Source organism: Chrysochloris asiatica, unplaced genomic scaffold (assembly GCF_000296735.1).
Source record: "Chrysochloris asiatica unplaced genomic scaffold, ChrAsi1.0 scaffold00116, whole genome shotgun sequence".
Classification (NCBI taxonomy): Eukaryota; Metazoa; Chordata; class Mammalia; order Afrosoricida; family Chrysochloridae; genus Chrysochloris; species Chrysochloris asiatica.
The window spans coordinates 2,355,232-2,366,712 of NW_006408634.1; the positions used below are offsets into that span (position 1 = coordinate 2,355,232).

At 62.9% G+C, this 11,481-nt stretch overlaps 3 protein-coding genes across 3 annotated transcripts; 2 read left to right on the top strand and 1 right to left on the bottom strand.

The window, feature by feature from the left end:
* Positions 1-505: 505 nt before the first annotated feature.
* Positions 506-964, top strand: CDC42EP5 (CDC42 effector protein (Rho GTPase binding) 5). Its single transcript, XM_006868109.1, has one exon. It carries the CDS (start codon positions 506-508, stop codon positions 962-964), a length of 459 nt encoding a protein of 152 aa, XP_006868171.1.
* Positions 965-2,389: 1,425 nt separating this feature from the next.
* LENG9 (leukocyte receptor cluster (LRC) member 9) lies at positions 2,390-3,829 on the top strand. Its single transcript, XM_006868308.1, has one exon. The coding sequence runs from the start codon at positions 2,390-2,392 to the stop codon at positions 3,827-3,829; it is 1,440 nt and encodes a 479-aa protein (XP_006868370.1).
* A 1,165-nt stretch (positions 3,830-4,994) lies between these two features.
* Positions 4,995-11,481, bottom strand: LENG8 (leukocyte receptor cluster (LRC) member 8). The gene is made up of 15 exons (XM_006868110.1): positions 11,444-11,481; positions 10,932-11,106; positions 10,639-10,740; positions 10,114-10,224; positions 9,436-9,685; positions 9,143-9,284; positions 8,458-8,661; positions 8,088-8,366; positions 7,863-8,003; positions 7,477-7,762; positions 7,289-7,390; positions 7,129-7,197; positions 6,900-7,029; positions 6,607-6,814; positions 4,995-5,157 (listed from the first exon to the last, which is right to left on the bottom strand). The coding sequence occupies exons 1-15, from the start codon at positions 11,479-11,481 to the stop codon at positions 4,995-4,997; spliced, it is 2,400 nt and encodes a 799-aa protein (XP_006868172.1).

The following is an 11,481-nucleotide window of genomic DNA, read 5'->3' on the forward strand; positions in this document are numbered from 1 at the left end:
AATAACAAAAGTAGAGGTTTGAATTTTTCTTCAGTTCCCCCAGCTTGAGAAATGCTGAGCGTGTTCTTCCTTTTTGGTTTTCTGATTCCAGATCTTTGTACATTTTGTTGTAATATTTGGCTTTATCTTCTCGGGCTGATCTTTGAAATTTTCTGTTCAGCTCTTGGACCGCCTCATCTCTTCCATCTACTTTACCATCTCTATGCTGGAGAGCAAGTTTCAGTGTAGCCTGGTGCTTACTCCACCGTCACTGGGACTCCTTAAGGCTCTAGCAATCAGCATAGCATGCTGATTCCTAGATGATCAGGCAGGCCTAGAAGATTTCAGCTAAGTTTAGGATTGGGTGGGCAGTTCTGAACTGGTGTCTCTTGGAGCCACAGTTTGCCCATCTGTAAAATGCGACTCCTCATACCACATAGTCCTCTAAGATGGGTGCACCGGCTAGGGACAGAGAAGAGGGAATTACAGGGTACCGGCAGCGCTGACCTGCCAGTGTCCCTGACAGATGCCCGTGCTGAAGCAGCTGGGTCCGGTGCAGCCCAAGAAACGACCGGAGCGAGGCGCGCTGTCCATCTCGGCGCCACTCGGTGACTTCAGGCACACGCTGCATGTGGGGCGCGGCGGCGACGCCTTTGGGGACACCTCGTTCCTGAGCCGCCACGGAGGAGGGCCGCCCCCTGAGCCCCGGGTGCTGTCCACGGGAACCCCGCGCTGCTCACCGCCGCCTGCCGTCCCACAGCCCCCCGCGCCCGCGCCTGCGCTCCGAGCGCCCGCTGACCCGCTACTGTCCTTCCACCTGGATCTGGGCCCTTCCATGCTGGACGCCGTGCTGGGCGTCATGGACGCGGGGCGCCCCGGGACCGCGGCCACCAAGCCCGACCTGGAACCCGACGCCGGGACTCAGCACCCAGCAGTCCGCCGCCCTAACGAGGACCTCCAACTGGACGAAGTCATTGGTCTGTAACCCCAACACTCTTCCCGCGCTGTACCCCATCTTTCTACATAAACGTCCGGATCTGGGGTCCTGCCTCTGTCTGCTCACTGACCCGGGGTCTGTGGTGGGGCCTGGGGAAGGGGCTGGGAGATGTGGGCCGGTGGTGGAATTCCAGGGGGGAGAGGGGATAGGGTCCGTGGGGGTGGTGATGGGTTCCGGAGGAGGGGTGATGGGAAACAGGGCGCAGTGCTGGAGGACTGTGAGGGATAGGGAATGGAGGGGTGATGGGGTCCCTGGCAGAGGTGAGTCCCGAGGAGGGCTGAGGATAGAGGGAGGGGTGATAGGCGATGTAGGAGACGGGAGGGGGTCCCAGGGGAGTGATGGGATTCTGGGGGCTGAATACTGATGAGAGTGGGGGAGGGCTGCTGGGGGCGGGATCCTAGGGAAGGGGTGATGACGTCCTGGGAGAAACTGGGGAGAGAGGGGATGAAAGACAGTAGGGGTGACGGCGTGCTTGCGCCTATAAGAGCCTCGGCAGGGATGTAGCCAGATGTGCACCACCGAAGTTCAGGTCGCCAAGGGGGCTGAGCCAGTTTCAGGTCGGAGACACTTTGAGAGGCCAGGGACTCGGCCAGGCAGGCCCCAGGGCGGAGTCATGACATGGCCGTTCCAACAGCCTCATTCGTTCATCAAACATTTACCCAGCTCGGCTTACAGCCAGCTGGGCCTTCGGGGCCTGAGTCCCGCGTCTCAGGTGGAACCGATCCGGGTGGAAGGTGTGCCGCGGAATGAAGCGACAAAGTCCCAAGTCTGAGGTTCACTCGGAGTCCGAAGCGTTAGGTTCGCCCGGGCGACAGAGGAGGGCGCTGCCGAGCTCGCCAGGTTTCAGGGGCAGGGCCACATATGTAAATAATGTTGCGTGGGCGGGGTCACGCGTAAACTAGCAGCCCCTGGGGACAGGGTCAGACTACCTCGGTTTACAGCACCTGGAGCGCCACACGGGGCGGGGCCCAGTAACCAAACACTTGACTGTGGACCTGGCCAGGTTCTTTAGAGCTTGTGGGGACTACTTGGTCTACAGGGATCGGAGTTTGGTTTCTAGGCAACTGCGGAGGCAGCGAGTCGCAGGAAGCCCCAGAGAGGCGTGGTCTCACATGTAAATCTACTGGACCCTGAAAGGGCGGCATCAGCCTCCTAGAAAAGTTCTTCAATCTCATTAGGGGAGGAACATAGTCTTGGGACTCTTTCCCCCCGCCACCCCCAGGGCGTGGTTTCCCCGAGGGCGTAGCTTCTCCAAGGCCAGAGCAGATTCCTCCACAGCGCTGGGAAACGTTTCCCCGGGGGCGTGGTTCTCCCAAAGGCAAGGCTCCCAGAGGCGGGGCGGGGAGCTTAACTCAAATCACAGTACGTCTCCTGACGTAGGTCAGACCCAACAGGATCGCCGCTCGGGACGCTATGGCAGCAGCCGAAGAGGAGGAGCGATCCCCGGGGGCCCTGCCGGCCTGCCCCTTCTTCCTGGAGGGCCGTTGCCGTTTTGGCGCGCGCTGCCGCCAGCCGCACCCGGGGGCACCGACGCCAGCAAAACCCGGGGGTGCGGCCCAGGCCGAGGCCGGGGCCAAGAAACCGCCGCTGCGTACGGCTGGAGCCGTAATCCAGCGTATACGCTGGGACCCGCGTCTCGACCCGGCCGACTTTTCTGTGGGCTACGCCGACCGTTTCCTGGGCGTGCGTGAGGAGCCCTTCACTGCTTTCTGCTGGGACGCGCCCCTGGCGGCGCTTGGACCCGGCGTCCTGGCCATCCCGGAGCACCGAGTGCGCTACTTCCGCTTCCGTGGCCGCCTAGTCTGGGACCGCGCCTCCCGCACCGACCGCGTCTTCGGCTCCGGCCAGGCTACAGGTCGTGGGCCCACCATCTTAGAAGCGCTCGGCGGGGAAGCGCCGGACGAAGACGCAGTTGACAGACTCAATGAGACCATGCCAGCCTTGGCCAAGCTCGGTGGCTTAGAGGACGAGGATGGGACCTTGGCGTTGGCGGAGTCAGGTCTGGAGGTAGCATTAGCAACAACTCCAGAGGAAAGACAGGCCACGACAGAGCTGGTCACAGCCGGGAGCCGGGGGTCACAGTGGAGAGCGCCAGAGGCCTCATCCACCCCTAAGTCAGCCGAAGACCCGACGCTGACGCTGGCAACAGAGACTGCGGCAACCCCAGAACTGTCCTTGGGTGCCGACGTCACCCCTGAGAGGAGGCCCGCCGGGGAAGCACAGGTGGAATGGGGTTCCGGGGCCTGGTGTACGGATCAAGGCGACAGGAGCATGAGCAGAGCCGTGGACTGCCGCCAACCCCGCCCCACGCATTTCGTGGCCCTTATGGTGACTGAACCTGGACTGCTAGCCGAAGTGACCCGGGTCCAGACACAGTTAACCCAAGTGTCCCCGGCCTGTGCCGATTTCATGGTGCCCTCCCAGGCCCTGCACCTAACCGTGGCTCTACTGCGCCTGGCTGGGCCCGGGGAGGAGGCAGCAGCCGTCCGGGCTCTGAGTCAGGCCCTCTCCCATCCAGGCCTGCGAGCACCCCCCGAGCTGAGGTTCAGGGACCTGGTGCTCCTTGGCCCCCACGTGCTGTGTGCACCCCCTTGCCCCACACTGGAAAGCATGGCCCAGGTGCTGGGCGAGCGACTGGAGGCCGAGGGACTACGTGTGTTACGGCTCCCAGAAGGCCGAGGCCCCCACCTCACACTGGCCAAGGTGCCCCGAGGCTCCCCAGTGCACCTCCCGGAGCCTGGGCTCAGCCTGAAGCAGGAGCTGGGCAGCCAGCCCGTGGGGAGGCTCTGGCTGTGCAGAGTGGGGAGGGTGGGGAACACCTACCAGGCGCTGGCAGAGGTCCCCCTGAGGTGACGCTTCCAGACCAGCTGCCAGGGTCTAGCAAGATAAAGCCATCAACAAGCCTAGGACAACCTGGGCCCCACCAGGACCCACGCAGTCTGCATACTCTCTCTCTCTCTCCTTTTTAATTTTGGTTTCTCTCAAGATTCCAAATGGTGCTCAGTGCTCCAAAGAAAGAAGGAAGGGAGGGAGGGAAGGGAGAGGCGGGGAAGGGGAGGCACGGAGGAAGAAAGCAGCCTGACAGTCCAGCTGTTTGTCAACTTGCTCGTCATCCAGTTACATGGCAGGAGGGGGAGGGGCCGAAAGAAGGGAGGGAGAAAAAGAACTTAAATAAACACACAGAAAAGGAAAGGAGAAGGACAAATGGTGTGAGCTGGTGAATCCATGGAGGTGGGGAGGGAGGGGAGGGAGCGGCTTTACCTGTGCTGAACCAAGGGGGGGGAGAAGGAGGGCAGGTGGGAGGGAGGGTGGGAAAGGGGGAGGAAAAAAACCAGAAGAAACATTGGGGGTAGAGGGAGGAAGGGACACGAAGACAACTTAATACAACTTGAGACGAGGCAGGTCCGGCCGGCGAGGTCCCGCGGTGGCCTCCGGAGTCCTCAGTGCTGGGTGGCGGCGGTGGGTCGGCCGTGGCAGTGGCATTTCTGGGGAGGGGGCCAAGGGCACAGTCTCTAAGTGGCTCCCCTCAGCCCACACACTGAGGGCCCCGAATGACTGGGCAACAAGAGTCTGTGAGGAGTGGCAGGCGAGGTGGCGGTGGGCAACTTGGTGGGCGCCCCACCGCAGGCGGGCTGGCATGGCTGGACGGATGGCCTGTCTTCCTTCGGCTGGCCCCCCTGACGTGGGACGGGCCAGCTCAGGTACCGGCGGAGTATGAGCTCGAGAGAGAGAGAGAAAAAATACTGAGACAGCATTAGTGGAGGTGAAAAGTGGACTCGGATGACCCCAAGATCCCGCTGCCCTCCCAACATCCCCATCCCTCTGAGGCAAAAATAAAAATGTAGAAAAGCATCTCTGTACAGGTGCCCTGGTGGGAACACAGGGCCAGGGCCAGTGGCTCAGCCTGGAGCACACACAGCCATCAATTAATTTACAACCCAGGTCCACGGCTCAACAACGAGAAGCGCAGAGGCCTGCCCCCGCCCGCCCGCCCGCCCGCCCCGTCCACGCTGCGTGCTCAGAAGGCTGACAGCTGCGCCAGGCTGAGGCGACAGTCGATGGTGGCGTTGTCCGGGCCCGTGTAGGCCAGGCCCAGGGGCTCTAGGAAGGCCCGGCAGGGGGCCTCGCCCTCGAAGGCCAACTCGGCCTGCAGGTAGGAGACGGGCAGCACCGGGCGGAAGCTACGGAGACAAGAGGAGAGAGCGATGAGGCGGGCGGCGAACAGGGAGGGCCCCACGGCAGGGAGTGGGCACCCCCCAGTCAGTCAGGCACCCTGAGGGTCTCGGCGGCAGCGGTGACACATACTTTGCAAACTCCTCGACCCCCTGCCAGCCTCCCCCATCCCCAGATGTGCCCCCCTTCACTCCCACTTACCTGTGTGGGGAAGGTAACAGGAAAGGGGACAGGAGGGGGAGGGCCCAGCTGACTCCTCCAATGGATGGCTGGGCAGCCGCTCAGGAGAGGGCCACCCTGGCAGAGGCACGGGGCAGCCAGGCTCGGGGACATTAAGACTGAGCCCCAGCTGCGGGTCCGGCCCTCACTGCCTTCGGGAAAGCCTCACGTCACTAACTGGACTCTTGTCACCGACCAGCCAAGCACCTGAGTGACAGCAAGTCACTGGGCCCCTACAGGCTGTCACCCTGCCTGGGGACACGAGGAATGGGGGCCACAAAGCCACTGCCAAGATCAGAAGACCCGGCCTGCACATCTGAGTGGCCATCAGAGGCCACCACCCACCCTGAGGAAGATGAAGGTGTGAACCTGGCCACATGCCCTGGAAAGGGCTCCCAGCTCTCAGAATGCAAATTCCAAAAGGCCCAGGACAGCCTTCCTTCCTCCTAAGTCCCCAGGGCCGGGTCATCACCCCATGGCCACTGTGCCCTCCTCTCTCCCAGCCTCGCTGTCCCTGGGCCCCACACCATTCGGTGGCTCCCTCGTACCATCACAGGCAAGGCCAAGTGGACCTACCAGCCGCAAGGTGTGTCACCCTCAGCTCAACTGACACTGTGGGGAGCCTGTCCTGTGAGGGCCCAACTGTAACAGCCCAGACTCTTCCAGACAGGGCCTGAGTCCCCATCTCAATGGCAGCAGACCCCCTTGTCCCCTGTGGACACACCATGGGCCACATTCAACTTGTCAGGACAGGGCAGGCCCAGCCAATAGGTGGTCTTGGAGCCCCCTTCACAACCCCCACATTACACCCATTTCTCTCCAACCACACGTGGCAAGTCAAAGGCTCAGACGTGCAGCCCTGAACCGTCAAACCAGAGCTGCCCAGAGCATGGCCCATCTTCCCGGGCCTGCCTGCCCGGGGACAGCGACGGAGCAGCAGTGGGAGGTGGACACGCAGCGAGGGCACCACGAGCCCAAGGGGAGGAGAGAATGAAGAGGCTGACAGGAATAGGACACGGGGGCTGGAGAGAGGTGTGAATGTCGACGAGGGACGCACAGACAGACCCAGAAGCAGGAGCAGAAAGACAGAGACACCAACAGAGGATGGGGCTGGAGAGAGCACGCATGGGGGCGCTGGGGGCAGACGTGAGGACTCAGAGAGGAGGTCCGGGGATGGCGGAGGGTGGGGGCAGGGCCCAAGAGTGGACAGGCAGGCGTGCTCGGCAGGCGGCACATACGTTTTGATCATTGCCTTGAGGGCTGCCCTGCGCTCTCGGTCTGCGAACTTGTCCACGAGGTAGCCGGACATGCAGGGCGCGTGGCAGTGGAGCCGGAAGAAGCGATGGTAGTTGCCCAGAGCCCAGGCTGCCCTCAGCGCCAAGGCATGAGCTACACATGGGTCTGCCTTCAGCTCCCGCGTCAGGTACGCCAGCTCAGTGGTGATGTCTGGAGCCCAGGAAGAGGGGGGCGAGGTCAGAGGTGTGGCTGGGGGACCATGGTGTCCCCTGCCGAGCGGCGGCCAGCCTCTCACCTCCTGAGTTCTTGGTGAAGATGTAGTAGAGGATCCGGTAGGCGGTGAACTCGCCCACGTTGCCCGGCAGGTTCTCAGCATAGAGCGACTTGAGCTGCGTTTGGCACTGGTTGAACTCTTCGTGGTCCCCCTGGAAGGCAGGGACACAGATGCAAAGAGCCAAGTGAGGCCGAGCGAGAGCAGGGAGGGCACCAGGAGGGAGCAGGGAGCTTCCCATCAGCCCACTCACCTTCTCCAGGGCAATGCGCGCATGCGTCTCATATACCTCCACTGTGAACTCTGTGCGGACACCTTGGACCTGGAATGGGGTGGGGTGGGGTGGTCAAGGAGAGGGAGTCAGGCCAGAGCAGAGCGAGTGCCCTCCCAGCCTGCTCCCAGCCCTGCCTCACCGTCAGATCCTGCCGGATGGACTTCATCTGCTCACAGGCAAACGCGTAGTCCTGTTTCTCCTTCCAGTGGGACTTGACCATGGCCAGCGACTTCTTCAACACCTGCCCGGGGAATCAGAGAACAGCTCAGACAGGGCGAGCAGGATGCAGGGCCTCGCCACAGCAGACTGACCCCCGCAGACACTCACGGGCACGGGGCGCACGGTGGAGGGATCAGGGGCGCAGGTGAGCCGCAGGTAGTGCTTGGTGATGTCAGGACACGTCCCGACGATCTGCAGCTCCTGCCAGTCGGGGTCCGCCCCGCCACTGTCCAGACTGCCCATTTGCAGCACCAGCGGCTCCAGGCGCAGGCGGCGAGCGTGGCCGTGCTGGAAGCGAGCCGCTCGCTTCTGCTTCTTGAGCTCTCGCTCAGGGTCCTCGCACTCCAGGGCCGCCATCTTCTTCCGGCTGCGCTTGGTAGGGGCGAGGTCGTGCCTAGGAGGCAGTGAGTGAGTGGCCCAGGTCTCCCTCTGCCCGCCAACCTCACCCCTGGAGAAGGTAACCATCCTGGAGCCCCCGTCCCCAAGTGTGCTACCTCTTCCCACGCTGTGCCCGGCCACGGCCCCGATCCATGTGGGCACCTCTGCCGCCGCGGCCCTTGGGGGTTGGGTTCCTGCGGCCCACGGGGTGGCAATCGTTCCCTGAGTAGGAGCTGTCCGAGTCTGAATGGGAGTCACTGCATGGGAAAGGGAGGAGTCAGCTCACCCTGAAGGACCCCCACCCCACCCCACCCCACCCCATCTCACCCCACCCCAGGTACCTCCGGCGGAAGTGGCGGGTAGGGGAGCGGGAGGAGGAGCGGGAGCGGGACTCAGTGCTGGAAGAGGAGCTATTGTCCTTCATGAAGACATTGCGGTTGCCAAACTTGGCGAAGCTGCTGCCCCGGGCACGGCCGGCCCCCCCAGCCCCCGGTGTCCCACGCTGCGACTGGGTGCCCCCGCCCCTGGGCGCAGAACCTGCCCCCCGTGGAGGGTGAAGGCCACTAGGGGCCTCCCATCGCTTCTTCTTGGGGCTCTCTGCCACGGGCTCCCGGGTCAGCCTGAGGTGAACAGGGAAGAGCGTTAGCAGCCCCGCTCCCACCTGGCCAGAGCGCAGACAGCCAGCGGCAGGCCCTCCCAGCCCCGACGCACCCTGGCAGTGGCTCCCGGCTCCAGTCGATGGTGTAGGCCGAGCCGTCCTGGAGCCGGGCCTGCAGCACCTCCTTGAGCAGCTTCTCGGTGCGGTCCTTGTCCTCCTCTGACTCGCAGGCGGTGAAGCAGCGCTCCACATATTCCTTCATGTCCTGGGGCCAGTCATCCGGCTTTCCTGACAGGCTCCCCCGGGACGAGGGCCCGCTGTGGACGGGGCAGGCAGGGGCCTCAGCTGCATTCTCCATGGCCCCGAGGGCCAATCGCCACCCTGACACCCCCAGGAGCAGATGAAGCTCAGGCCCCGAGGCTGCACACTACAGGAGTCCTGACCGCTGACCAGGCTGTGTTAGGGGTAGAAATGCTCACCACCACCAAGAAAGAAGAGGCGCAGTGAAGCGCCAGACTTCTGTGCCCAGGGTCCCAATACAGAGAGCCATCGAGACACCGAGGGTTCCAACAGCACTGGCTACAGACACTGACAGGAACAAGGGTCTGCACCCCCCTTCCCTCCCCGATGACTGAAGAAAGCTCTCTTGTAGAGCTATGAGCCTGCACTCAGACCTCTGCCTCCCTGAACCGCAAGGGAATGAAGTTCCGCTGTGAAAGCCACCCCGGGGGCTGGCCGGGCGTGGGCAGCAGGTGTCCAGCACAGAGGCTGGGGGACAGGGAAGGACTGGGATGTCACCTGTGGTTCGGGACTTTCTCGGTGTTGGGCTGGGGGCCGAAGTTGCCATGCTGCCCCTCGGAGCTGGGACTAAAGTTCTGCTTGGTGACAGCAAAGGGTCGCTTCTGAATGTTGAACTTGAGACCACCAGTCCCAGGGGCCGCTGAAAGGGCAGTGAGAGCTGGAATCAGGCCCGTCCCTGCACACCTGGGGCCCCCAAAAGGGAGCTTCTCTGAGCCCTCCTCCCCAGCCCCCGAACATCCGTGAGCTCACTCAGCTCCCACAGAGCTCCCCACGCCCTCCCCCTAACTTACGCTTCATGCGACCCCACAGCTGCTGGCCCTTCTTGGGCTTGGCCGGTTCCAAGTAGCTGTGCTGCGCATAGACCTGTCCCGATGGTGCCCCCGCCTGGCCATGCTGTGTGGCTGGCACTGTCCCTGGCTGGGGGCCACTGCTCAGAGGGTGGGCCCCATGCTGGGGGTTGGCGGCCTGAGGGGGCTGGCTGGGCAGCTGCTGTGGGGAAGCCTGGTACGACATGCTGTCATCCATGCCGGGGACTGGGGGCTGCAGGAGGAAGCCCAGACTGAAGGCAGGAGGCAGCTATGGTGTCACACGCCACCTCCCCAGCCCCACCCAAGCCACCGAGACCAGAGTCCTCGGCGTGGACAGCCCTGCCAGTCAGCACCACGAGACCTGGGATACCACCGGAAGCTAGGACGGGAACCCAGGCCCTATCTGCAGAGTTCATTTTAAATACAAGGCAGGGTTATGTGTGTGTCTTGAGGAAAAGAGGGAAAAGACAGGACAAATCGCTCCCAGCCCGGGCCCTGTCCAGGCCAGACTCCCCTCCAGGTTTCAGAAACTATGCTTTGCTGTCCTCGCTGTCAGATCCGGGGTTGTTTGGCAAGAAAGGAGAATAGCTTAAGACTACAGGAAGTGCCCTATGGCTGGCCCGGCTGGAGCAGGAAAGGGCATGGAGTACGTGGCCTTACCTGGTTCAGGGTCCCCTGGTGCTGTGGTGCCGAGGGCTGCTGCGGCGTTGCAGAGCCGTAGGAGTTGGCCATGCCGTACTGGGAAGGGGAGCTGTAGCCCTGGTACATGCTCTGCTGAAGGCACAGAAAGCAAGGTTCAGGCTGCTGGGCCCATCCCAGGCTGCTCCCTGCTTATGCCTCCAGTCTCCAGCACACTTCCCGGGTTCTCTCCCGCAGCCCCACTCTAACTAGGTCCCAGGAAAATTCTCCATCTGACACATTTACTCAGGACGCACTCTCCTAAACGTTCTGACAGGACAACATCCCCAGGGAGAGCCTTGTTCTAAAGCAGAGGCAGGTGCACAGACAGACTTGTACCAAGCCCGGCAACAGGGCCTCCCCCATGAGGAGGAGAGAGGCCGCTGTGCTGGGGCCTGGGCCGGGCAGGAGGCGGCACTGCTGAGCAGAAGCCTCTCCGCTCAGGGGAACGGGGTGCAGGGGAGGAGGTCTCTGGGCCCGGGGCGGGGTGTGGGTGTGGGCACTCACCATGGGGTAGTAGTAGCTGTAGGGGTAAGCATAGTTGTACTGCTGGTACCACTGGTAGTACTGCTGCTGCTGCAATGCCGAGGCCTCCGCCTGGGACACGTACTGAGGGAAGGCAGGCCATCAGGGCAGGCAGCAGGGACACAGACCTGTCCCCTTACCGGGCCCTGGGGTCCTTGGAGACACGGACCCCAGTACCGCTTTCTCTGTCCCCTCAGAGCACCCCCACCACACCAACACCAAGTTGTTGGGTCCCACGCACTGTTCAGGACGCCCCAGCCCGGGGGCCTTCTCACCTGGGCACTGGCCACAGGCCCGCTGCTGCTGGCCTTGGCGGAGCTGCCAGCGGCGCCCGCTTTGCTGATGCTGGCCAGGGCCTGGCGGGCCTTCTCCCACTCGGGGTTCTCGTGCATGGGGGCCTCCATGCCGTTCTCTCTTCCGGCTCCGGCCACCATACTGTACTGAGAGGACCTGCAAAGAGCGGGACGCCCAGTCAGCCTGGCCTGCCATGCTGGCTACAACTCCCACTGGTGGGCACAGTTCCGAGCTCTGTACCGTAAGGGACCTAATTAAACTACCCCACAGAACTACCAGCAGTCTCAGATTTTACCACAGGGCCAGGCACCTCATCTAGAAACCACCACAGTGCCTTCAAGTGGGCGCCAGCTCCGGGGCGATCCCACCGGCTAGAGAGTCAGGGAGGGCCTGGGAGATTAGCACTGTGCTGTGAGAAAGGGGAGCCTTCCCACTCCCCCACGGAACATCCCGGGGCCTCCTTCCCCTTCCCCTTCCTGCCAGCCCCACTAACCAATCTGTGCTTCGTTGATCACCCACATTGGCCGCCAT